Source organism: Cystoisospora suis, assembly GCF_002600585.1.
Source record: "Cystoisospora suis strain Wien I chromosome Unknown contig_1798, whole genome shotgun sequence".
NCBI classification, from domain to species: domain Eukaryota; phylum Apicomplexa; class Conoidasida; order Eucoccidiorida; family Sarcocystidae; genus Cystoisospora; species Cystoisospora suis.
This window is the reverse complement of record NW_027154598.1, coordinates 1-25,220: the sequence shown is the minus strand read 5'-3', so window position 1 is coordinate 25,220 and position 25,220 is coordinate 1. Positions and strand designations below refer to the sequence as shown.

Below are 25,220 nucleotides of genomic sequence, written 5' to 3'. Positions count from 1 at the left end.
CAATAACATGTATCGTTTCTTTTGCCGCCTGTGTATGTCTTTTTAGGCACCCTTAGACAGATCCAGGAGGTGCAGGTTTCACTGAGACTTTTTCATTAGCGCTGTACCATTGTGCTGCCTGTCTCGTGTGTTTTGTAGATTCGGAAAATGATTGCCGATGTGGATAAAGACGGGACTGGGAGTGTGGACTTCCAGGAATTCCTGAGTCTCATGACAGTGAAAATGGTAAGTGACACGGTCTCCCTTGACGTGAATAACTTTGTCGGAATGCGAGCCTGGCTCGGGAGCATCTGGCACGGGGAGTGGTTGCCTCTGGGTCTGCAGTTGCACCGACTGCCAGGGGACCTCCTGCTGTTTGTNNTGACGTTGATGGGCGGGTGCTTCTCACTTTCCGGTTCGTTGGATGCAGCAAGAGAGAGACCCCCGGGAGGAGATTTTGAAGGCGTTTCGTTTGTTCGACGATGATGAAACCGGTAAAATTTCGTTTAAGGTGAGCAATTGAGCGCACTTTGTTTGAGTGCTCGGATCCGCTTGTCCGCAATCATGCTCACATGGCAACGTCGGTGAAACGGGACTGACTCGTCCAGCTCGCTGTCAAGTATACTTCATTTGGAGTGGGCAGTGAAGCCGGTATGTCGGAGCCCGGGTCGACTGCCGCAGTTGGGTTACATCGATAGCAGCACGGGGGAGACATGCTGCTGCGCGCGGTTCTGTATCTGGAAAGAATGCTCGACTCACTACACAGCCACAAGCCGGCACCCAGCAGTTGCTAATGTGTGTGAGGGGGTTCTCGTCCTGTCTCGCTTGTTAGGGCGTATAGTCGTCCTTGCTGTCCTGCTGTACAACGTCAGGGGATGCGGACAGGGTGGAGCGCCGGTTCAGTGTGGTGACGTATGCGACTGAAGTTAGCTGGTAATCCAGGTGTCCTGACGTGCCGCGTGGCTGCGTCGGTACTGCTCCTTCCAGCAGAACATGCTTAGCTACATCGAATGCGAAGGCCTCGTAAAGCTGTGTCCCTCGTGATACCTGTACCGATATCCGTGTCGCTGGGTACCGTGGTACACGCTTTATGCCGTGTTCGATCTGTGGGATCGTCTAACTCGGCGCGTGTCGAGCAACTTGTACAACTAACTAGCTTCAGTGCGAGTAATGACAAAGGTATCAGAAGCGAAGCGAGATGATATGTGACTGTTCTTCATTTATAGAATCTGAAGCGCGTATCAAAAGAGCTCGGAGAGAATTTGACCGATGAAGAGTTGCAAGAAATGATCGACGAGGCAGACAGAGATGGTGATGGGGAAATCAACGAGGAGGAGTTCATTCGCATCATGAGGAAAACGAATCTGTTTTGAGCCCACGAGACACATGGAGGTTTCTTCTACTTGGCTGCTGTAAGCTAATCCCCCGGCCGTCCCGGGCGTAGACGTTTTCTCTCCGACCCGTAGCTGAAAGTTCAGACAGGAAACTGGCGTAGAAGTGAGTTGTCTTCACTCGACTTGTCCCCTTTTCGTGCAGGCTTCAGTCACACTGCAGACTGGAATGCGTCTTTTTTTCACTTTATGCATAGCTATCGTCGCCGGTATATCGCAGAGTCTTCAGAGGAGATGGAGGGGGCTGCCGTTAGGCACATGCGGCTGCTAGGAGTCACGCTGCTGTCCCTTGGCGACTCCTTGCCGCGTGAGCGCTTCCGTGAAGTTCTGCGATGGCATCATCAATTGAGGAGTTCCGACGTCTCACCGGGTCAAAAGGACAACGTTATGTGTTCTGAGGCTGGTGGCGCTTTCTTCACCCGTAGCGGCATCTGGTCTGACCGTGCCCCTAGGCTCGCTCAGATCAGAGGCTTCTGTATGTCATACCCCGCCCGCCCCGTGTCCTGGCCACACATAGAGGTGAACACCACGCGATGAGGGCCGGTACGCCCGTAATCACTTTGGAAAGGTACGCTTGTCAATCAGTTGGTGTCTTCTTTTCCTCCTTCGCAGGGTGCGATGAGAGGCTGTTTTTTAGTTGGTTCCTTCACCACTGCTGTACGTGCTTGCAGTGCCCGTACACGCGCTGTGTCGTGAGTTTGGTGCGGCGTGTCCACTGTTTGAGAGACCTTCGCTCGGAGAGCCTACGAGCAACTGATACAACGTGCTGTAAATACCGAGCCTGCACGTGAAACCCTGTCTCGACCCGTTCTGGCGTAACACCGAAGGTATTCAGACCCGGACTAGTCCCCGTCGACGGAGGCGTCACGACTCGGGCCGGGAAAAGCTCACGTTGCGGGAGCTGATGCTACGTGCCTGGATGCAGGCTTGCCACGCGGCCGAGGTGCATATGTCTAAGGTGCATCCAATATATAATGCCAGTGTCCCATTACGGCTGTCTGCTACATGCTTTCCCACGTGACCCCTGTTATCGGCGGGCCATACTACATGGCTCACCCCGCAGGCCCGCGCTGATACAAATGCGCAGAAGAATGGCTTCAATGTTTTTCACGAGCACACCAGCTGCGAATCATGTAGAGAAGTTTAGCTAACAGGAAAAGCTGCACGTCAGCAAACCGAAAGCTGCCGTAAGGAAAGCAACCGGACAAATCTTTGAGATCTCGAGAGGAAGACGGGAAGTACTCAAGGAAGACAGGTGTCCGTGCCGGAACCGGTGTCGGCCCGGCAGAAATGCCGACAAGGAGATAAGGAAACTTTACTTACAGGCATTCACGCAAAAGGAAAAACTTGAAGAGCCGGTTCCTCTACCACGGCTGCAATGGCTTGTAGTAGCTGAATCACCCAGACAAAACACACTCTCAAAGACGCTGATGCACCGCGTTCTTGGGTGGCCATCCTCGTACAGTGTACCTTTCGTTGTCAGTCTGCTCGCCCAGTGTGCGTTGGTCGTTCTATACCTTGTTCGCGACCCACACAGGAAGTGGATATTACAGGTGACGGAAGTAGCAGCGCCGGAGTGGACTAGAAGAGGCTGGAGGCCGAGCACGTGTGGCGGAGCTACTGCTCTGAATCAGAATGCATCGCCTGTAGCGACCGTCATACCTGTTTAAGGCGCTGACAGGAAAACGGATATGCTGCGATCTTTCTTTACCTGAACCCCCACCGATATAATAAGTCCCTCGAACCAAGATCACAAAGGATTCAGTACAGTCAGGACCTATTCCAGCAGCAACAGCAGTCGAATGATTCCAGATCACCAAGTGGAACCTCAACGGCGCAGGCGTATCTTTTTCTGTTTAACTGACGCCCTCTGTACAAATGACTTACAACTTGGATCTGAGCCTTGATATCAGCGCATTTCCCACTCCAGAAAGCATACTTTCTGTAACACAAAAACACAACTGCACCAATTTGCCGCTATCCTCGAAAAATAAGGAAAGCGCCTGACTACCCTTTTGCCACACGAAGACAGCTTAACTGGCCCACACTCCACACTAGGCGCGCCTGACTCGTTTTGGCTGCCATTATTGACGCGGATACACTGGTTGATCTCAGGGTGGAAGTCTAAATCTCTCTTCACCATAGCCACTCACGCCAGAAGACACAGTTGCGTAACAAGGACAAATGAAAGCTGGCACGGACTTGAAAAGAAGTTTCTCTTTCTCGGAGAGAAATTCCAAGGCTTCGTCAAGGGTCAGCTCCAGGTAGAACTCAAAGCCGACTTTAATCAAGAGTTTGCCGACATCACCCCTAGGACACACACAACGGAGAGAAAAGCAAATCACAGTTGTAACCGCCCTTGAAGCAGATCGGTCAGATTACAGAGTAGCGCATGCAGCACTGGAACTGGCACCGCCACGAAACTAGTTCTGCGGGCGAGCGGATGGCAGGCAGATGGGTTACCTGTACAACGCCGATCAGCAATCCCTTGAGTCAGACAACTGCTCTTCCATATACAGACTTGCAAGCAAGCGGAAAGTGACGGGGTTACGTTAACAGGCATGGATGTACGACTCTTCCCCCCTTCTGTACGCGAAGGCACTGTTGCCTCACCCTCTCGCTCGGAGGTAAGTGTTACATCCCACGTTGACAAGCATGTCCACTGGAATAGACTGCGCTGGGTCCTTCTTCCGGATGCTTTCCCTCCTTGTAATACTCTGTGGTTCTCCTCCTCCCCTGTGTTCTGCGGTGGCTTCCCCGTCCTCCTGCGACCCCGCTTCTCCCGTGACCGGCATCTGCTGCCTCTCTTCTTCGGATGTTGTTGGTCCAGTTTTTATCTGCTTCGCCGCTTCCGACCCTTTCACTCCCTCTTTCTCCGCTTGCTCGTCCTCCAGACCGAAGCTTGGAGAGGAAGAAAGGGGAGGAAGAACGCGCAAGTCCCGAAGGATCTCGTGCTGCCTGCATCGTTCCCGCAACTCATGCTTCTGTTGCAACTGAAGCAAGGGAATATAGTCCGCCAGGCGTTGACTGGAAGAAGCATTGAACAGACGAATGTAAGAAGCGTCTCATGAAACAGCATTCCACGTGGAGACACAAACTGACAGCACATGTCGTTGTGCGCGAAGCCTTTAGCACGCCAGCATGCAGCTGGTAACAACGAGGTTTCAGATGATGTGCAGCGAGAAAACTCACGTAAGTGTAGAATGGAGAGACGCTGAGGCCGTGCGGCCCGAAACACCGCGGCACTGAGCAGTAATGTAGGATTGTTCGCGCTCTCTCTCTGTGCTACTTGGCGGAGAGAAAGATTTCTCACAGGGCAGGGAGGTGACCGACACCAGATGTACTTGCCGATGCACAGGGTGGTCGCTAAGATCACTGTCTCTGGTTCGATAAAGACACTGTCGCGAAGAAGGAGAGCACCATGTGAGCACAACTCACTGAAGACGGATTGGAGGAGAAACACGAAGGGTACCAGCACTTTAGCTCCGGCGTGTGTACTCCCACAACCTGTCTGCGACGCAGCACCAGAAACCAGATCACGGCCCATCGGACAGGAAGTCACAAGAATGGAAAGCAACAGGGAGTGTGGGGAGTTTTCAGCGGTGTGCGCGGAGAGAGCAAGACAAGGTGGTGCGGCTTGCGTACCGGGCATTCTACATACTCATCTACGGATGAGGAGTTTCACAAGACTTTCCGTACCGACAGGAACGGCACCCGAAACACATTCGCTATGTGTGTGTACGCCGAGGTGGTCTCGATCTCCCCGGTCCCTCGCTGACCCATATATGTATATATCACGCTTGCTTGACAGCACACGTACGGAACAACGAACGCCTTTTTCGATGCTGAACGAAGTGGAAACGATCTGGTCAACTTAGAGCACTCCAATTAACCCGGACACACCAGAGACTGAGGCTCAGGAAGCCAGCGCATGCCTGGTGTCAACCATGTTCACACGGTGTATGCAGCTGGCTCAGGAAGATGCCGAGACCAACTTACACACTTAAAAGTTCTTCATAAACTTTCTCCTGTTGTCTCTGTACTAGCCGCAGGTGCTGCTTGAGAACATCATCCACCACTGTTTCACTCTTCAATACGAGTTGCTGGAGATCCACGCCGCTCGTTCCGCCCATTGGGGGCTCGCCCCCTGGTACAGGGTCCGTCTGGACCGTCGTGTCTCCCGGCTCCATTCTCGGGGTCTACAGATTTCCTAGGAAATTCACGCCCTTAGTTCCGCGTCCTGTCACCTTCATCACCGGAGAAAGACAGCACAGTTCTCTCGAGAAGAGGGACTGGCGATTCAGCGATTAGACAAAGCAGTCTCAAGCAAAGACGCCACGCCACTTCGACCGCAAGCGGTACGGACCAGAAACGACGAGCACAAAGTGTGCAGCTACGCAGTCCAAAGCGACAATCTGAACCATAGTAGCTACGGCAGTGAATCCACTAAAGGGCAGAGTGATTTGGGACATAAGTTCCGGCCCTGGGGTATAGATGCCAAGCAAGGCCGGAATATCAGCGAGAGGACTGTGGTTCAGGGTTCCCCCGGAATCTGGACTTCCCCAGGCAAAAAAAGCCTCTGCCGCGCACATTCCTGAACATTGCGGACCATATAAAAATACTAACACCCATATTCCCCATCTCGTCTGATGAACTCGATGTTCCGTGTTTCTCTTTTCTTGACATCAGCGTGTGACGCATGCATGTTGCGCGTCTCGGGCGGGAGAAGAACCGTACGTAGTACGGAGCCAAGTAACGCTGTCGATTGCTCTGCTGTCTGTTTGGCTCAGCTCAACACCGACTCGCGTATGCTCGCGTAGCGTACCATCCTGGTATAGTCCCGCGATTGAGGTTCTTTTCTGCGGACGCGCTACGTGGTCGTCGGAATTTTGAGTATATTTGGTGGGACGTTTTCGAGCGAAGGGATACGGTCGTGTCGGGGTGGACTGCCCGTACGTTTCGATTGCTGTGTGGGGGAGAGCCAGTCTTCGCAGTTCCCGACGTGTTCGGGGTACCGTCGGGTTTACTAGCTGGCGGGGACAACAGAGGAGAAAACTTTGGTTCGTGTGCCGCTGCTTCCTTCCGAGAAGAGTACCCGGATCTTGACGCTGGAGCAGCTTGCGCGACCTCGCCCCACAAGCATCGTTTTTTGTCTGGAAGAAAACCAAAACGGAAGCTGTCACGCGGGTGCTGCATGTGGAGTTTTTCCTGGGTGTAGTACGGTGAGCGTTCGCAAGCCACAGCAGAGCGGCTAGAGTCTACTTTTATTCTTGTGTAGTTGTCTCGGCATGCAGGGCCGTACAGACCACTCTATTTGTTGACTTCCTCTCGTCGGAGGGCGCAGCGGGCGGTACGGCGGGGGTGGCCATCAGTGCGCTTTTGTTGGTCTTGCATTGATGTGCCGATCCTCGGTACGGCTATCATGTCCCTAGGTGCGTCGACCGTGGGCGGCAATCTCTGTCGGACGGCCTCTCATGTCACGTCTTTTTCGGATTTCCTCAGCGTTCTTTTCTCCCCTTCTCAACGTGTCTTCTCAGCATCGCTACGGAAACTCTAGCCCTTGATGCTAGGAGCGTTGCGCGGTCCGTACCTTCTAGGGACTCCATTTCGTTCTGTGAGCGTACCTCTTACTCAGAATGCCCACATCCAAAGTTGATTCCGTCTCCTTTTCGGAGGTCTTGACTCCGTGTTCGCTCTTGCCACCACCCACGGGCGTATCTTCCTTCTCGCCGTCGGGTCGTTTGTTTGCTACAGCGGTTGCGAGTAGCGGCGACAGCGATCCGAATAAGAGATCCCGGCTGCCAAGAAGCCGCGTCAACGTTTGGGAAGGTAGTGCAGGTGACGAAGCGGGTCCGGGGCCTGCGGGTCCTCTGGAGCGTACGCAGGAATCTCTACTTCATTGTTGTCGTCATACAGTAGAGTGGCAGAGACAATTTCTCGGTCACAGTGTGACGGCGGTTCTTTTCGTGCCACGCTCGTGTAGTGACAGTGCCCCCCGACTTGTGGTCGGCACGGATCACGGGTTGATCGCGTGCGCAGATGTCACCAGCCACAATAATAAACTGCTCTTTTCCATTCAGTTGGACAGGCATACGGCTGAGGAGACCACGAAAGGAGAGAAGAACAGCACCGTCCCTTCAGACGCAACTTCCCGTGTCCATTCGCTGGCTTGCCTAGATTTCAATGTTTTCCTCGCGCTTGTGGCAGACACGGGCAGCTCTGAAGGGAGCCTTTTGTACTCGGTCCGATTGGAAGGCGGCAGCGTCATTTCTCGGGATCCCCTGTCGAAACCCTATTCTTTGTTGGTGTCCCGGACTCTTCCATCCGTCGCTTCGCGCGCTGGAGAGGCTGACCAGCTCGTTTTGCTTGGACTTGGACACCAGGAGCACGAGTCGTCGGGATCTTCGGGGACTTCTGCCAATGTGCTACTGTATGATGCACAGCAGCAGCGGTCACGAGCGAAGCTGTCTTCTGGAGGAGGAGTGGGAGGGGCCTGGACATTGTGTCTAGAGGAAAATTTGAGGTACGCAGCAGGTGTCGTTGGAACGAGTGATAGAGAGGATGGGAGTCAGTGCCAGGTTATTGTCTGGAAGCTCCCAGACCGACGGCAGTCCGCGGTGGACGATCGAGGGAGGATAAAGAAATTGTATCCTTCTTGCTCAGGGGGCTTCTTCGAACCGCTTGTGCAAATTCTGTTACCGGCAGGGAGCCGGGAGGAGAAGCAGAGAGCTGGCAGCGACGGTGAGGGAGAAGACGTTTCCGATGAGCTGAGCAGTGGGGAGGTCCAGCCGGTCATAGGGTTGTCGCGCAGTAATACCATCGTGGTCTGGGATATTGTACCTGGTCCGCAAGGAAGAGAGGGAAGGGCTCCCGCATCTTTTTCTATGGTCCTGCGCATGCAGATTGACACTGTTTCCCAGGCTTTTCTCTCGCCAAAGCTCCTTGAAGCAGCTGCGTGTTCGTCCGCCAGCGCCCTGGTTACAGCTGCCGCAACTCCAGGAGTGTGGGGGATTTGTGAACAGAGAAACGTCACTAGTACTCCGAGCTGGGACGGACGGACACAGAGCAAGAATGATAGAAGTTCACGAGAAAGCTCTTGCGAAGCCACGGGCAGTAGTTGTTTGCATTTGACAGTTGCACGGGGCTCGCATCCTTCTCCTCTATTGCAGTCGCTTGTTCTCCGGCCTTCGCTGTCTTCCTCCTGCAAGCAGATGTTTTTGCCGTTGCTGCCATATGGAGGCGAATGGAAGACTTCAAATGATCAGGTGGAGGTGGAGCCCCTCACTCTGGCTGAGGTTCGCCGGAAGATGGGTGGGAAGAGGATGAATGGCACGGCAGCGGGAAAAGAAGATGATGGCCAAGAAGCTTCTCTGCCCGCAGCCTCACTAAAGCGAACCATCACTGCCACCAGTGCGGGTGGAGATGAAGCCGGAGAGGTGACCGAAGAGGAGCGAGCGAAGAAGGTAAGTGTAAAGAGTGAGGACGGGGACCGGCGTGTAGGCATCGAAACTCTAGGGGGGAGCAACGTGGGACTGGCGCTTCGACAGGCGTTGGCAGCCTCGGATGTCCGACTGCTGGAGTCGGTTCTTTCGTCGACAGCCAAAGACAAGAAGGAAGTCACGGCGGCAGTGAAGTCCCTAGCACCCGGGCAAGCTCTGCGTTTGCTTCAACATCTGGTAGAGCAACAGCAGCTGAAACCAGGTGCGTCAATCACCAAAGGCGGCTGGATTGAGGAAATTGTGAAGCAGCACGCTGTAACTCTGGCGCACACAGATGCTGGACGTGAGCAACTTGTCTTGTTGCTGTTACAAGTTGAGGAGAGGCGAAGAGCTGAAGCGGCTCTAGTGAAGGTCAAAGGGAGACTCGAACTGTTGCTTCAACAAATGCAGGAGGTGCAGAAGGCCACTGAAGAGAGAGAAAAAAAGGAGAAAGAGGCGCGCGAACCCCTGGTTGTGCACCGAGAGCGCTCAAGCGCTTGAATATTGTCAACAAGGCAGGCCAGTGAGATTACCTTCTCCCTCGGGGTTGGGTCCCCGCAGCCGTTGACGAGCCACGGTATCTCTTTGATTGTGTCGATTCTGTTTAGAAGACACATCTTTCGCTGGCCAGATAGCGCCGCGCGTGCTGCGTGTATGCCCGCACCTCGTCCCTGTGTGGAGCGGCAGAATCTGGTGGGCGAGGCCCACACGTCTACAGTGCCCCGGTTACTTTAGGGAGGGCAGGGTGTAAGAGGGGTTTTGTGGTGCGCTCGCATTCTGTGGCGAGTTCACTCGAGGACTGCATTGTCGGAGTGACAGCGTAGACTGTGCGACTTCCATTTGCTAGCGACGAATACTCTCTCAAATTTTTCGCAGGCCTTGAAGCCCCTCCGTTTAAGAGGGTGTCGTTCTCCTGCGATTTCCTTGACTTTTTGTCGGCTGTGTTGGACCCGAAGGTTTCCCTCCTAGATGATGCACCCTCGCCGGTTTTCTCGACATCGTCTCAGCACTGTTCCCGGGCCGCAGCTTGCTGCTCGGTTGACTGCGATAGGCAACTGCACGTATTGTCGCTTCTTCGGACTTCTAGCGTTGCTGCACTCAAGACGGTCGACAGAGCAGGTAGTCAGAAGTCGCTCGTTAGCTGACCAATCTGGGCGCTGGTTCAACAAAATCGCTCCGCATTATAGATGGAGCATTCAGCTGACACCGTAGTTACGGTCAGCATATGCTGGCAGGCTCTCGCACGGATGGTACTTCAAAGAGGCCGATGTTACAAGCATAGTGTGCCTGCGTGTACTACAGTGCTGGAGTAGGCACATCATCTGTTCTTGGCGATGTCGAGCCCCAGAACCAGGGAGGGGTATGCTGACGGCCGGACGCTTTACAGCAGACTTCGACGGAGTTGGGTACTGTTCCGCCTCCGTCCAAGACTGTTACTTGGACTGTTTCAAGGAAGCCCGGGTACACCCGGAGGCGGTCGTTGTCTCGCTTCGGGAGGCCGGCTGAGGGAGAAGACGGCGTAGGACCCCCAGAGATGCTTTTGTGTATGTTTGAGCTTGAATTTGCCATGCAGCTTTTTGCAGCACTTCCGCAAGGCCGCTGGCCCGGAGGTAGCCTAGTAGCCAGTGAACAGCACCGACACGCGTCGGCGTAGTCTGGGCTTTAAGCTTGGTTGATCAATGTTAGGTTGGCCGGTCCTGTTTAGCTACTAAATGCACATAACATTGAGAACCGAGCAGATGCCGCAGACAGGGTCGGCCGCTGTCCTTGGAACTTCCACCACTGACTACGGGACCGAGCAGGACCAGTCACATTCAAGGCTGCACCGGCTGCTTTCTAGGCACGGGAATGGCGCCACACCGATGGCGCAGGAAATCGCGTCGGACCCGTACTGAGGCAGCGTCGGGGTTTTCCCCCGTGCGTGTAAGTGACTGAAGCCCCGGTCAGGCATTGACAGCCGACATTCTGCCTCCTCGCTCTCCTGGGCTATGGAGATCAAGAGCGAGGTGAGCGGTGCCTGGCGAAAACTGACAGACTGAATGCTAATCAAAGAAGTGGTAACGAGAGGCGGCTGTCCAGCAGCAGCATGGTTTCAGGAGTGTACGTACAGACGTATCGCCGTGCCGGGATCGGCCTTTCACTTTGAGCCAAACCCGTCTTTTCCCGGTTGTGCGCATCGGGGCGCGCTGACAACTCCGTTGTTTCAAGTTGAGCCATCGAAAAATGGCTATTGTTTCTGCAGATCGTTGGGCAGAGCGCCGCGCTCTCATCCGCCGCGGCGTCCTCGCGGTTTACCTTTGTTGCTGTCTCCCCGGTGCAGCCGCTGCAGCCCGGGACTACTCTGCACTCTGTCCTAAAGGTCTGGGATCACCGTAAACATAGCTCCCCACCGCTTTCGACACCGGTGTTTTTTTAGGATGGTTTTCTGTCGGAGATGGAGACAGCTGTGAGGCTCCCCCGAGCTACTCCGGTCCATGCGCGGTACAGTGAACTGTAGCGCCTCTACCCGTGCACTGTCCTACTAAGCCTTGGACTGACAGACACTTGGAGTGTTTGCAAAGCAGAGCCGGATGAAGAAGAAAACGGAGGAAATGTGCAACGTCAAATGGCCTGACCTCGTGGAATGCGAGAAAGACTACGAAGTTCTCTGTCCACAGCAGTGGGTACGATCCCCCAAGAACAAAGGATTCCCGCGCAGGCTCCAACGCAGCAAACTGTACGCAGGTGGAGCTAGAGAGCGGAGCGTGCGCCGCTCCTGCTTCGTACACAGGTGCGTGTTCAAAATTCGCCCTAAAGACGTGCTCGTGCAGGATACTTGACGGATCAGGACGATGCGAACGGAGCTTCGCTTTCGCGGATCTCAGCCAAGTAATCAACTGGACGACCGGGCGGCTGCTGTGTTGGATCAGCGAGCCTTTTCAGGCTGAGAAGCAAGCGTGGGAACGGCGGTGTGATGTGAGTTGGCCCTGCCAAGATTTCTGTCATAAAGACTACGACGCACCCTGTCCAGAAGTGAGTGCTCATTCTTCCTCGTCAAAAAACCCTCCAGATTCGCCATGAGCTTCCAGGGATGGAAAGAATCAGGTTGGAGTAGTCTATCATCTTGACCACACAGACAGCGAAGTGAATGAAGACTTTAACAGTCGGAGGGGCGTGTATCGCTTCTGAGGATGTGAGTCTTGTTGAGTGACAAATCACCTTCTCCTTTCAATAGGACCTTGCTCAGTACACTGGACCCTGCCTACCCAAGATGGGTTTCGGCGACTTGACGCGAGACATGAAGGTAAGGTACAGATCCCTGACAGCGGCGTACAGGGCATGACAGTAGGTTGTTGCAGAGGCAGCTTGAACAGCAGTGCGAATTGCGCTTCCCGTGCAGACAAAAGTGTTCCATCAACTACGGGGCAAGATGGTACGTATGTGAAGTGTCTTCAAAATCAGTACTCATCCGTGGTCCTCAGCCCCCAAGGATGGCTTTACCTCTCGGCTCCAAGAGAATGCGTGTCCCCCGGTGCGCAACATTCCGCAGGCATTCCCTAAGTCAGTCAGATGTCAAAGCTTCTCGCAGACAGCTACCGCGGCAAATGTCAAGGACGGCATAACATGACCGGTTGGGCACTGCCTTCTGATGTTAACTGTTCAACTCATAACAGCAAGATTGTTCAGAAATGAGTGAAACCGAGAAAAAAAGGTCCGATCACGCCGTGACGCATTACATCTAGAAGTGGGCCAGTCTGCGAATGTTTCGGCAGATTCAGCGTTAGCTGCGAGGTCGACTGGCCGTGCGTGATGGGGCAGCGCCCCCTGCTGCCTGAAGAAGAAGCGGCCCTCAGGAGGAGAAGTAGAATGCGAGGTACAGAAAAAACAGATTATTCCTGACAGGCTCGAGCAGATACATCATGTGACCTCAGCAAGACGCGTGGCTGGTTCGGGGCCGATCGAACCAGAAACAGGGAACATCCTGGCAGGGAAGCTTTGAGAGTGCGCGAACACAGTATGGAGTCGAGTGCGCACTCGGTGGTAGGCCCTGCCGACGGTGCTTCGAACCTAAGAACCTTACCTACATAACCTTTCACGAAGCTGGCCCAGGGGCTGACGGTTGTCAGCGGTTTCCGGTTCGCACCTCCACGCCAGCTGGTTGGCTGCACGGAGCGCGAACAGTGGGGAGGACGCTTGATCGACAAGAGCTGGGCTGCAATGTCTCGAAAAAAAGTCCCGCCTCCACACGCAACTGCGGACGACTTTTGCGTGGCTGAGATCGGAACAAATAAATACAGACTTTTGAAGAGAACAGTTCACAGTCGTAGGCCGCAAACAGTATCACCCTTTTTTCTTTGCGAGAATCGCCGCTCTGATCTGAAAAAAATGAGTCGAGCACACACATTTGCCCTTCCGGATGTCTCAACCTATCACGCGCAGCAGACGCCAAGTTAGCGCTACTCGAACCTCTGCTGGTCCAGGAGCTTCTTACCTGTTTGAACCGTTCTACACACTCTTTCTTCGTTTTGCCAGGCACCTCCTCAGCAATAGCGCTCCATCTTTCGTTTACGGGCATTGTGGAAGGATACTTCGCCAAAGCCTTCTCCAGTGACTTTGAGACAGGAACAAAGACACGAGACAGCACGCCAGAATGGAATCGACTTTTTGGCACGTTGTTGTGCACGGTGAAGTTTACCAAATTTAACTTACCATCTGCTGCGCCGGACTCCACTCTGGTGAGGTACCATTTTCAGTCACTCGCGAACACCCGCTAGCGCCTTGCGTGGCGCCGGTTGATGTGTCCCCCACATCTTTTTGATCAGGGTCAGCTTCAATCTTCTTGAACGCGCCCTGGTTATGGACCTTGAACTGATCGAAAGCAACCTGCAGTTGCACAAGGATACTTGCTTCGCACCGGTCCGTCTTGCCACAAGCACCGATGGGACTACCGCGTGCTCCCCGATACAAAGCCGTTCCCTGCACACGTACCTGACTGATTTTAGAGCCCATGGCCTTCAAGCTTGCTCCTTCTGACATTTCCTTAGTTTTCTCCACCACCTGCGACACAGAGACAGATTACACCAGAAGACACGATGGCAGTGGCTTGTCGGGGAGCGTGTTCAACCCGCAGATGCATGCAGTGGCTTGACAAGTGCAGATGCAGGGTGCAAGACAATGAACTGCCAGACCGGCTTGTACAGCAATCTTCGTCCAATGTCCCCACACCGTGTATACCGTTTAGCGCGCTTGAATAAATCTGTCAGAGGGCATGCTGTCGTGACTCAATCGCCGCTGTGTGTGTGCCAGCGGGTGACCCCTACTGATCTGAAAAAAACAGCACACCTCTTCTTGGGTTTTCGTGCCAATCAGATCAGCAATCAGCTTCCACCGCCGGGGCGTTCCTCCTGGGAACTTCTGTAGGCCCTTGGCAAGAAGCGAAAGTTCATCAGGAGTCCACGAGCTTTGACGGGCCAGACGCTTGGCTTCCTCCTGCGCCTTCCGCTCTGCCTGTCGAACACCAAACCACCCCGCCCGCACACACAGCAGTCAATCCTTCGCCTTGAGCCTGATCCGCCTAAGAATCCCCAAGCACAATGGCGCTCAAATGCCGGGCCGGATATCCTAGCCAAGAAAGTTGGTCTATCCCGGCAAAGCTCCAAGGTAACCCACTACTTACTTATGCACATGCATAAACGCAGAAAGGACACCACCAAGCAATACACCACAAGACAAGATCTCAGCCAGGTGTAGAAAACTTAGATCGAGGTACAAGCTTCACGGTGCTCCCCAGAAGCCCCTCTTCATACTCATACAAAAACCAGGGTAGATACCCTCCTGTAAGACCACATACTCTTCTTCCAAAGCTTCAAAAAGGGCAAAGTCAAGCTTCTTCTCACTGTCTTGTGTATTTCTTCAAGGGAGTTTTCTTTAGAGAATGCGTTAATGGAGGAGAAGATCTGGGCCTCGCACCAGACTTACAACACGCTCATACCCGGACAAGACACCTTATACACAGAAGAAACCCTTAGGAAACGGGTGGATAAACAATGCACTAGGTGAGCGCCAGAAGAACTCGAGCCGAGCGTATCGATATCAAAAGATATTCCATGATCAAACGAACAGACACTCTTCTGTCCACGCTTTACCTGACGCCGAGCATTTTCCTTCATCTGTTCTTCTTCCTTCGCTTTCTCAGCTTCCTTCACCTCATTCCACCGCCGCGCAAAGACCTCAGCGACTTTCCGACATGTCTCATGATCGTCTCCACACACTCCCTCTGGTAAAGGTGTCGGGTCTCCCACCCTTCCTTCCTCTACCATCGTCGGTGCCTTCAGCAGAACAACAAAAACAGATACGCATGCGAAGGGGAAAAATCCTTTCTACGCAGAAACCTGGGAGAAATCGATTGTCTACTGAGTTCGTTTCAATACGATCCCATCGACACACAGGGACAGTCTCGGGACACCGAAGAAGGCATGAAAGAGTAAAGAACCAAACCAAAAAAAAACGCACCTAATGGTATCACCGCCATACACACACGTGAAAACTATCGACTGATCTATCTGCCTCTCTTTGGTCTATCTGCCTATCCCTAATCTATCTATCTATCTATTTTCCTGGCGATCTCCGCCTCTTTCCTGTCTCCTCGCCTTTTTTTATTACTACGGCAGCCTCCGCGTATTCCTCATCCGCCCCTCCTCCATGTCCACCTCCATGTGTGTTTCAAACACCTCTGCGTCTTTCTTACTTTTGTTCCTCTTCTTCTTCTTATCCTTCTTACCTCAATACCAGCAGCTTGATAGACCTGATAGCACAAGCCTGAGAGCTCCTTCAATTCTAGCTTCTGACAAAGTTCCTGCACCTGTAGCTCATCGACACCCTCTTTCCCTCTCTTCTCTTCACCGCAGCAGTAAAGCCCATGAAGCTGCCTCGCCCGTTGACGCCTAATGACACATAGGCAGGCCGTTAGCTCGAAGTTAGATAGACAGACTAAAGATAGATAGATAAATAGATAAAGAGAGAAAGAGAGATAGATAGATGAATAGATAGCTCGAAATTAGATAGATAGATAGATAGACTAAAGATAGATAGATAGATAGGTAGGCCGACTGAAGGTACATGGACTGAATATAGATAGATTCAAGGTAGATAGACAGGTAGATAGATGGCTAGACACATTCAGAGCATCGAAGCCGAGCATGTGGATAGACTTGTTCCTTTCTTTCCTTGTATGATCTTATTGCTTCCTGATCAAGAGAGAAAGACATTCTATATATACACCACCCACCCGTCTACATATGTCTGTCTATCGCACATCTCTGTATCAAAAGCTTCCTTTCCCCTTCTCTATCTCTCTCTTTCGATCTACGAGAGATTCTTACCTCTCACGCCAGCGTCACCATGCAAACAATGATGGGACCTTCCCCTTTCTTTCACGAGCCACGCCACAAAGACAATTCAGGAAAGGCAAAGCCGATCGACGGAATGAGAAAAAAGGAGAGAGATCGAATCAGAAGAAAGAAGAAATAGAAGAATAAGACAATGAAGAAGACCTGTCAAAGGAGTACAATAGTGAAGCCCCCGTAGAACTTCGACCTCTACGCGCCCAGGGATAGCAAACGAAAAGTTTGTTTTCGCAAAGGCCCTCAGAGGTGTGCGAAAAAGGAGAAGGTTTAAGAGCAAAACACGAGGGGGGATTCCTTGTCTCACCCCTATCAGCATGGTGAGGAAGAAAATCCCAGTTGTCTAAGCTCTCTTCTTCCTTTAGAACGTCTTTTCTCGGTGAAAGCCGAGGAGACACCGTAGACTCAAGTCATGAAGGAAACACAGAGAGAGACAGACACTCTCTCGCCAAAACAGATGTATGAAGAGACATGAAAATGTATGTGTAGGTATGTACATCCAGAGAGGATGAAGACTTACCATTTCTTATGGCAATCGCGAAGTCGTCTCTGCTCTTGAAGCTCCCGCTGTTTCTCTTCCTGTTGCCGACGTTCTTCTTCCTCAGCCTCTCTTCTGCAATGTCCATCCAGCAGGGGGGGAAGAACCAAGAGAGAAAAAGACACCGAAAAGTCTTTAAAAGTGGAGAGCCTTTTGTCGCCTATTGCTCTTGAGACAATAGGTCGATACTACCTTCACCGCCATCAAGATCACTTACAAGACAGATCTTCGAAACGAAGTCAAGTGACGCATGCATGCATGCAAGCACGAAGACCCGAACACCGTTCATGTACACCGATACACAAAGGCATTTCTAGCAGAAGAATAAGAGAGTCTCCAACCGTCCTAATCATCTTTCTTCTATTTCTCTCAGTTTCCCTTCACGTGTACAGACATCATGATTCAAACACATGGCGACCCTACACACATATATATACATATATATATGTATACGTGTGTGTGAAGAAATAGGATACTCTACCTTGTCATGTGCGCATGCACGCATACGAGCAATAGCATCGTGTATCTACATCTCCACAGAAATGAGACAGAGGGGAATGGAGAGAAAACCCACCGCATGCAGGCCATAGGGAATAGAAGCGTATGTATGCAGCGAAAAGAAGATGGATGAGTAGTATAGTATACAAGCAAAGAGAAGGTCATACAAATCATCGTGAGACTAGCAGGAGTAGTGGTAGAGATATCACCATACTTCTTGCGAAGTTCATCTTCAATTTTCTTCCTTTTCTGTTCTTCCGCCGCTCGTTGTTTTGCTGCCTTCTCCTCTTCGCGCTTCTTCTTCGCAGCTTCTTTCTCTCTCAAGATACGTGGATCTCTGAAAGAGATTCCATTCAACATATAGACACACACAGACAGATCACAGGGCTCTTCCCAAGGTTCTTCTTTCAGGTGTCTATACACCCGAGACCCTCTTTACGGATCTCACACAACCCGTATTCGAGTTTGAAGGGTCGCGAAACAAAACAGGGTGAGAATTAAGAAGATCGAGAAGAGATGCATAGCTGCGAGAATGTGATGCATGCAGGAGAACGAATGAAACAAGATCAGATGACACCACCATCCATAGACGAAGAACGAGAGAGAAAGAAAACAGCAGGGGAGAGTTCCTTTCTCTCTCCTACGAAGAAAAGAAGTCACCCCAGCGACCCAAGAGAAATCAGCACAAAGACTTCAAAAAGAAAAAAGGAAAGATCTGCTTCACTACCGAGAATACACAGCCACCATTCCGTGTATATATCACATATGAAGGGATAAGGGATTATCTATCTATCTATCTATCTTTGATCTATCTTTAATCTACCTATCTATCTATCTTGAACACTTGTAGAGACTCTTTAGGAACGAGTTGTCTCTTCGGACATGGCGACTTACAGAGCATAGGCTGTCTCTACAAGCTTTTGAATGCGAGCTCGTTCCGCCTTGATGTGCTTCTTTCGAATCTTCTGATTTTCTCTCTCCATCCACCTGAGACACACACACAGTCCCAAGAAACACCCCCACAGAGAGAAGAGCAACACATACACTGAAAGGAAATGACCCACACTCACACGCCCCTTTCTTTCTTTCTTTCTCACTCCTTTTTAAAAGAGAGCAGCCACTCCCCAAGGAGAAGGGGAAGAAGAGTGAGAGAAAACAAGAGGCAGCAGATGTAAGCGAGGAAGAACACCGAGAAAGAAGAAGAGATGAAAGATATGCTCTCCGATGCAACTAGATATATCACCATAGGCATACACAAATCCCTATGTGTACGTAGATACCCTAACTGTGAGAGTGCATGTTTAAGAAGAACGAGATTTGTGCGGAGTGAAGAAGGACATGTGTGAATGAAATTTTCGTCTCTGAACTCCTCGGGTGTCTGTACATACACCCCATATGAGACATGCTGCAGCCATCAACGTCATCTTTATCTCTGGGAGACTCCTCCCCTTCTTTCTCACCAGATGCTTTTCTTCTCTAATTTTGTCTCTTCTTTCTTACCTTCTTTCTTCTCTACATTCTGCGTCATTAAGATCATATTCATCATGGACACCGAAGTCTCTCCAAGACTGGAACTCGAACCAGAAGTCATAAAAACCTCGCACTTTCTCCATAGGTGTCTCTTCGTCTCCCAGTGTAGGTACAGGCCGTCTTGAAGACCATCTGCTTTTGCAAACATTAGAGCAAGTCGAGATGAAAAAGGAATCGACCGTCGTGCACCAAGTCACGAAGAAGAAAAAAGAAAGAGATGCATGAAAAGAGAAGGCCCATTCTCTTTGTCCCTTCATGCCTACATACACATCCGTACATGTACATACAAGAAGTGAGAAAGTCACCTACACCGATATCCACACCTCTATATACATGTAGGCGAGATCATACATCACAGATCGACGTACCTAGTCTAAGTCGTGTGTTCTAATAAGATATATATATATATAGATATAGATAGATAGATAGAGAGAGATGTATGTCTTGTATAGAGAGAGAACACCCATGATATAACTGTCCCGATGAACACGCGCATCTTCTACTCATAGATCTACACAGAAGACTGGTGTCTTCGACAGGTAAGAGAGATAAGACTTTCAGACGCTTCACGGCTCTCTAAGATCTCCCAATGAATGGCTGCGGCTAGCTTGGGGCATGCAGTCGTATGCTTCCCTTCTCCATCTATATGAAGACAGAGAGGAAAGAAGAGAGATCGGAGTCAAGGAGAGGAGAACAAGAGAGACATGTAGAAAGACAGGTGAAAGAATCTGCTTGAGCTTACCGGGCGTTACTCTGAAAGACAGGTGCGAAGATAGTATAGAATTCTTCAGGTCGTTGGACTGCTGAGACTGAGGGGACTGTATCATCGAAAGGCAAGGCGGAATCGTATTGTCTTCGAAACTCTTTATCTACAGGAGAAAGAAGAAAGACACAAAAAGAGAGAGAGAAAGGAGAGAAACACAAAGACAACGCAATACCAGGACTGCTATGACCGCCACGCATACAAGGAAAAAGCGATTCTACTATGAGTGAATATGCATGTATATGTGTGTATATGAATATATGAATATGGATGTATGAATGTGTACGTATGTAGGTGTGAACATGTATGCATATGTATGACTATGTATGCATGAGTACGTGCGAATGAATATGTAGATGTATACGTACAGGACACTTGATCGACTGCTCCCTGCGATCTCCTATAGTTAGTCTTCAGGGGGGGAAGGAAGACTTCAGTGATCCATCATCTGTCCAGAGAGAATAAAGAGAGAAAGAAACTCTCTTGGCTTCATGAAAAATGAATGCATAGCGACATCGAGGCACTTACTACAACACACACACGGAACTTACAAGCACATCTACGACGTTGAAGACCATACATATCTACATCTATGTATGTGTGAATATGCATGAAGATGTATGTATGAAGATGCATGCCGTGTAATGCCTTCTTCATCTGTTTCCCTATCATACTGGAGTTCCTGTCGGATACGAGAGAATGGAGGAGAGATGTTTTCTTAATCTCTTGAACTGTTGTTTCTTTACCTTCACATATTCTCAAGATGAATGAGAGTCTCTCCCCTGTGCAATGCATGCATGCATGCGTCGCTGTATAGAAGTAGATTCATTCAACACCCCAAGAATGACCCCCGAAGATAACGAACACTTCAAGACGGGTGACGCCTTCAATGCTGGACAACCCAAGGAATCCTTAGACACCACACAGACGAGACCCTATCCATCTTTAATCTATCTATCTCTAATTTAAGTATTTATCTATTTTTGAACTGTAATTTCTCCGTGGATCCCTATCTCTGTTGTGTATGTGTTAGACTTCGTGACTTTCGCAATTCCAGAAGCAAGATGTCCTTACCCGTTAAAGCTTCATAGGCTTCCTGGATCTTGAGAAAGTATGAATGGCCGCCTCCTTCACCCTCTTCTTCACCTTCTTTACTATTCTTCTTTTCGATCTTCTTCCTGTTCTCTCCCTCTCCTACTATAGGACTGGCCCCTTCTCTTTCTCCTTCTTGCGTCCTTGTACTTCCATCACCCGAGAAAGAAGAAGAAGAGGAAGGTGTCTCTCTCTCCACACTTTTTCCAGAATTCTCTGCGCCATCACTCCCCTTTCCTTCTTTTCTTCTCATATCCTCCTCACGCTTGTCTTCCCCTCTACCTGCCCGAGGAGACGTCGCTTCAGGTATAGAAGAAGAAGAAGTAGTTGACGAACTTCTTTGTAGGCTATTTGACTGAGGGGAAGATGTATGCGGACGTGCACTACTACTACTACTTAGATCAGAGCGTCGCTTGGCTTTATCTGGATGATGCTCTAAGACGAGTCTTCTATATTGCTTCTTTATCTCATCCGCCGTCGCTCCTTCGCTCACACCAAGAATTTCATAGAGGGTCTTCTCTTCCCCAATCAAACGCTTCAATCGAGCGCTGCTTGCAAAACCCGAGGATCCTCCTCCTCCTCCTGCAGTAATAGGAATAATAGTAATAGTAGTAGTAGTAGTAGTCACGTAGACATACATGTATATACATACACAGAAATATGTTGAAACAGCGAGAGAGGAAGAGACAGATGGATAGAGGCTATTCCATACACGGGAGAATAAGAGTATCTCAGACTTCCACGTTGATACACATAGCGAAACCTAACACTCCCCCTCTTGCAATAGTTCGATATACATACATATATATAGATATATAGATACACAGAGAGAGATATGCAGCTTCATGAATGAGAATAGATAGTAGGAGTATGTGATACTCAGTAGATATAGGACAGTGTTCTGACACTTTTCTTTTCCCCTCTTTCTCCCTCTGGTAGACTTACGTATGTATATACATCCCTATCCACAGATATGAGATAGAGCTGTCGATGCATTTTCATAGACGGAGATACCATTGGAAGTTCGACACGGAGTTAGATAGATAGAAAACGAGAAGATTCCTGACAGAACATATTCCTGGCTATCCATACAGAAGCAATAAGAACCTGTACCCATCAGTCCCTTCTTTCTTCAACACTCTCCCTCATCCTTCCACAAGATAAGGTCTCATTGGTCAAACTGCATGCACGACAGCCTAGCAAATCTCTCATTTTTTCCCGGGGAACTCCTGACAGCTAGGAGAATCTCGAAACAATTCGCACCTATAGTCGCTCCAACTTGCAGGTATCTAACCATCTAACTGTAGTTAAAAATTCTATATCTATGAATCTCTAACTTGTTGACCTATCTATCTGTATTCTATATATCTATCTCTGATCTGCCTATCTACCTTCAGTCCATTTATCTTCAGTCTATTCTTAACCTATCTAAGCAACTTTCTTCTATCTATTCATCTATCTACCAATCTATCCAAATATCTTTAATCTATGTATCTATCTATCTATCTATGTAGATGGGTCAGCTGAGACTAGTGAAGGTATGATCATAGGATCGATAAGGAACAGCACCCTCTTCGAACCAACACCCCTCCCCTTCCCCGCCCATATAATGAGTCGTCTTGACTATTTTCGTCTTCTTTTTTATCTATGGATTAAGAATCTCTTCTTCTTATGATCTTCATGCCTACCTCCTCCTGATCTTCCTCCTCCTGCAGCCCCTCCTCTTCGCTTGTTTTTCCAGCGCTCTTCATCTATCGAAGAGAACTTTTCTTCCTCATCTTCCTTGCTGTTATCTCCACCTGTGAATACACTCATTCACATCTCTCAGAAAAGAGATCTCCATCCTTACCAGCCATGTGAAAAAGCGATTTTCCTTCTCTTCATTCTCTTCGAAGACATCTCATGCCTTTCAGCAGATCATCTTCTTCTTTCATGAAAGAAGAAAGACAGACACCTGGTAAGGTATAACGCGGAGCTAGAGATACAACAAGAAAGATAGATAGACACACGGAGATGCATGCACCTCCTATGTAGAGAGACAGACAGCTTCTTCTCTATCGATGAAAAGTAGTCTTTTTCCATTCATCTCTCTCTCTAGAGATCTAAGGGTTCACAAAAGATGATGTGGTAGAAGAAGAAGTAGAAGTCATAGGAAAGAAAGAGGATTTCCTAACCTTTCTTTGAAGTACTTCTCTTTCCTTTCGATAAGCCCCCACGCTTTCCTCCTCCTTGTTCCTCATCTTCTTCACTGATCTGAGAAAGTTCGAATCTCTCGAAGAAAGCTTTGCCTGCAGATTCAAGGCGTCTCTGGATAATACAGAGAGAACAACAGATGACGGGCTTGAAAGCCTCTTGTTCTTCTATTGAAGCAAATCCACAGAGACGCGGATAGAAGAAGGAAGAAGAAGGTGAGACCTTTAAAAGTAAAGAGAGAGAAGATGAAGTCGTGGACGATGGCATCTTGACGGCAAAGGAGAAAGAAGGAAAAAAGAAACGGGGAAGTAGCTATATCACGACAGAGAGAGAGAAGGAGAGGATGAAACGTGAGAAAGAAGACGGAGAAGACAGTTAGGAAACAGATAGAGAAATGATGAAGGGAGAAAGGAAAAGAGTTACTTTTCGACTCAAAAGAATCAAGAAAGAGGCTCCTCTTCTTGTTTGCCTCCTTTGTTGGACTTTGGAAAAGGTCTTTCTTTGTAAATCTTTTCTTTACTACGCCGAAGAATGACTCCGAGGACGCCCTCACATCTCGTTGTTCTTCTCCCGGAGAGAGAGAGGTTCACATCCAAAAAGACGTCCAAGTAGAGTGGATCTTCTTCTTCAGTTAGCCATGTCTTGTTCTCCAAAACTCTCCTAATCTAGCTCTCTCAATCAACTCCCTCACAGAAGAGCCTCAGTGACAAGAGCTGAAAGGCGCCGAGGCTCTCTGTCGAGCTTTCCTCGGCTATCCTAGCTAGCTAGCAAAGAGAAGAGAGAGAGTTTCACCGTAGTCTTGAAGAGATTTTGTCGTAAAGACATTCTTGAAATCTTTCTCTCTAAGTATGAGCCCCACACCCTAAAGAAGTATGGAGAATTGAATGAGAGGGAGAGAGCGAAGATAAGAAGAGAAGCCGACCGCCCATGACACATGATACTCGCAGGAGGAATGAAGCGACTAAGTAAGAGATCGACTGAAGAAGATCTTGAAGAGTTTGTTGAAGAGAGAAGGTCAGCAGTGAGCGAGTGATGGGATGTAAGCGAGTGAGTGAAGTGTTGACTGAGGGGGGGAAAAGAGGGCGTTTCTCTCACGGGAAGATGTAGGAGAGAGACAAAGAAGAGAAGAAGAGAAGGAGAGAGATAAGAGATCCCAGTAGGGGATGTAAGAAACAAGGAGAGGAGAGAAGATAAGAGGAGAGAAGAAGATAAAAGGGAAGCTTTTCCACAGGAGGAGATCCCTTCGTCTCGAGTGGAACTTTTTCGACATGCAAAGAACGTTGATTTTCCTCATTGCATGCACCAGAGCCTCTCTTATGGAAGATTTCTCTGTGCAACAAGACTCACCACGTACCTCATTCCGTCCCTCAGTTCGTCTTCTTATTTCCACCTCAAGGGAAAGAAGATGCTTCCTGTGCAGTTCTTTCTGTAATCGCTATGCGGTTGTCCCAGCATTCTTCTTCTGATCTAATCCGTCAAGTTGGCCTCCTGGTATGTAATGAAGATGGTCGGTCCGTCGCTCGCATTCTTGTAGGAAGGGGAGTGAGCACCCTATTAAGCAAGAGACTCGGTCTATGTAGACGAGATCTCGAGACGAGATATACGTCTGCACACCCTTCTTGCCCCTTGCTTCTTCAAGAAATTCTTTCTCTGCTATGCCGTCAGTTTAGCTGCTTTACCCTGGTTAGGCGTAAACATAGATAGATAGACCCCACCTCACTTGACTAGCCAAAATGAAAGAGGAGAGAGACGGACTGTCCTTCCTATTCCCCTCGGCGCGGTTCATTCTCTAAGGAGCTCAAAACGGCATCCATTCATTCACCACTACTCTTATCTTCCCAACCGCCTCTTTTTGAATTCAAAAGAAGATGAAGAACAACGAGGCGAGTCCTGTGTAAAGACTCCACCTGCTACGTACCAAAGCTCAGTCGGCTTCTCTGGGGGTGTGGCTGCGCTTGTAGCTGTGTGTTGGTCGAACGTGGACCACGGCAAAGAGGGTGTAATGAGAGAGCGTGTCTTAACGTAGACTTGCTTGCCTTCTGTTGAGCATGCTCAGATAATTCGGCCTCGCAGGCGTCGAGTTCCTTTTCTATCTTCTCCCAAAACATCAACATTTTCTCTTGTGTTCGTGAGTTAAGGCTGAGGACCCTCACCTCTCATCTTGCGCCTCAGTGGCAAGGATGTTGACGTGTGTGTGTGTGTGTCTGGAGAACTGCTGGCCTCCTAGTTTACCCGGTGCTTCTCACCCTCTCTTTCGTTCTTCAACATAAAAGACAAGAAAAGGAACGAGGGAGAACGAAAGGGTGGGGGGGGTGGTGGGGGGGAAAAAGAGGGCCGGGGAGGTCCTCATTGCGATCCCTCATTGGTAGAAGAGCT

At 50.0% G+C, this 25,220-nt stretch overlaps 4 protein-coding genes across 4 annotated transcripts in view; 2 read left to right on the top strand and 2 right to left on the bottom strand.

Annotated features, from left to right (window-relative positions):
* The window catches only part of CSUI_004001 (centrin), a 3,702-nt gene extending 1,799 nt beyond the window's left edge, over positions 1 to 1,903 (top strand). The window contains exons 3-6 of the mRNA XM_068064196.1: positions 139 to 225; positions 410 to 490; positions 1,206 to 1,391; positions 1,516 to 1,903. Of these exons, the coding sequence (XP_067923822.1) occupies positions 139 to 225; positions 410 to 490; positions 1,206 to 1,352 (315 nt within the window). The 3' untranslated portion in view covers positions 1,353 to 1,391; positions 1,516 to 1,903. The remainder of the gene's footprint in view (positions 1 to 138; positions 226 to 409; positions 491 to 1,205; positions 1,392 to 1,515) is intronic.
* A 697-nt stretch (positions 1,904 to 2,600) lies between these two features.
* CSUI_004000 (alpha subunit) lies at positions 2,601 to 6,414 on the bottom strand. The gene is made up of 6 exons (XM_068064195.1): positions 5,370 to 6,414; positions 4,802 to 4,881; positions 3,984 to 4,434; positions 3,573 to 3,680; positions 3,258 to 3,312; positions 2,601 to 2,762 (listed from the first exon to the last, which is right to left on the bottom strand). The coding sequence occupies exons 1-6, from the start codon at positions 5,558 to 5,560 to the stop codon at positions 2,700 to 2,702; spliced, it is 948 nt and encodes a 315-aa protein (XP_067923821.1). The 5' UTR covers positions 5,561 to 6,414; the 3' UTR covers positions 2,601 to 2,699.
* Positions 6,150 to 9,606, top strand: CSUI_003999 (dip2 utp12 family protein). The gene has a single exon (XM_068064194.1). The coding sequence runs from the start codon at positions 7,007 to 7,009 to the stop codon at positions 9,347 to 9,349; it is 2,343 nt and encodes a 780-aa protein (XP_067923820.1). The 5' UTR covers positions 6,150 to 7,006; the 3' UTR covers positions 9,350 to 9,606.
* Positions 9,607 to 12,216: 2,610 nt separating this feature from the next.
* CSUI_003998 (uncharacterized protein) lies at positions 12,217 to 24,063 on the bottom strand. Its single transcript, XM_068064193.1, has 14 exons — positions 22,826 to 24,063; positions 22,340 to 22,450; positions 20,634 to 21,233; positions 19,539 to 19,665; positions 18,767 to 18,928; positions 18,161 to 18,253; positions 16,751 to 16,843; positions 15,609 to 15,771; positions 14,974 to 15,156; positions 14,171 to 14,335; positions 13,817 to 13,885; positions 13,538 to 13,711; positions 13,320 to 13,439; positions 12,217 to 13,204 (listed from the first exon to the last, which is right to left on the bottom strand). Exons 1-14 carry the CDS (start codon positions 23,109 to 23,111, stop codon positions 13,169 to 13,171), a joined length of 2,382 nt encoding a protein of 793 aa, XP_067923819.1. The 5' UTR covers positions 23,112 to 24,063; the 3' UTR covers positions 12,217 to 13,168.
* Positions 24,064 to 25,220: the final 1,157 nt, after the last annotated feature.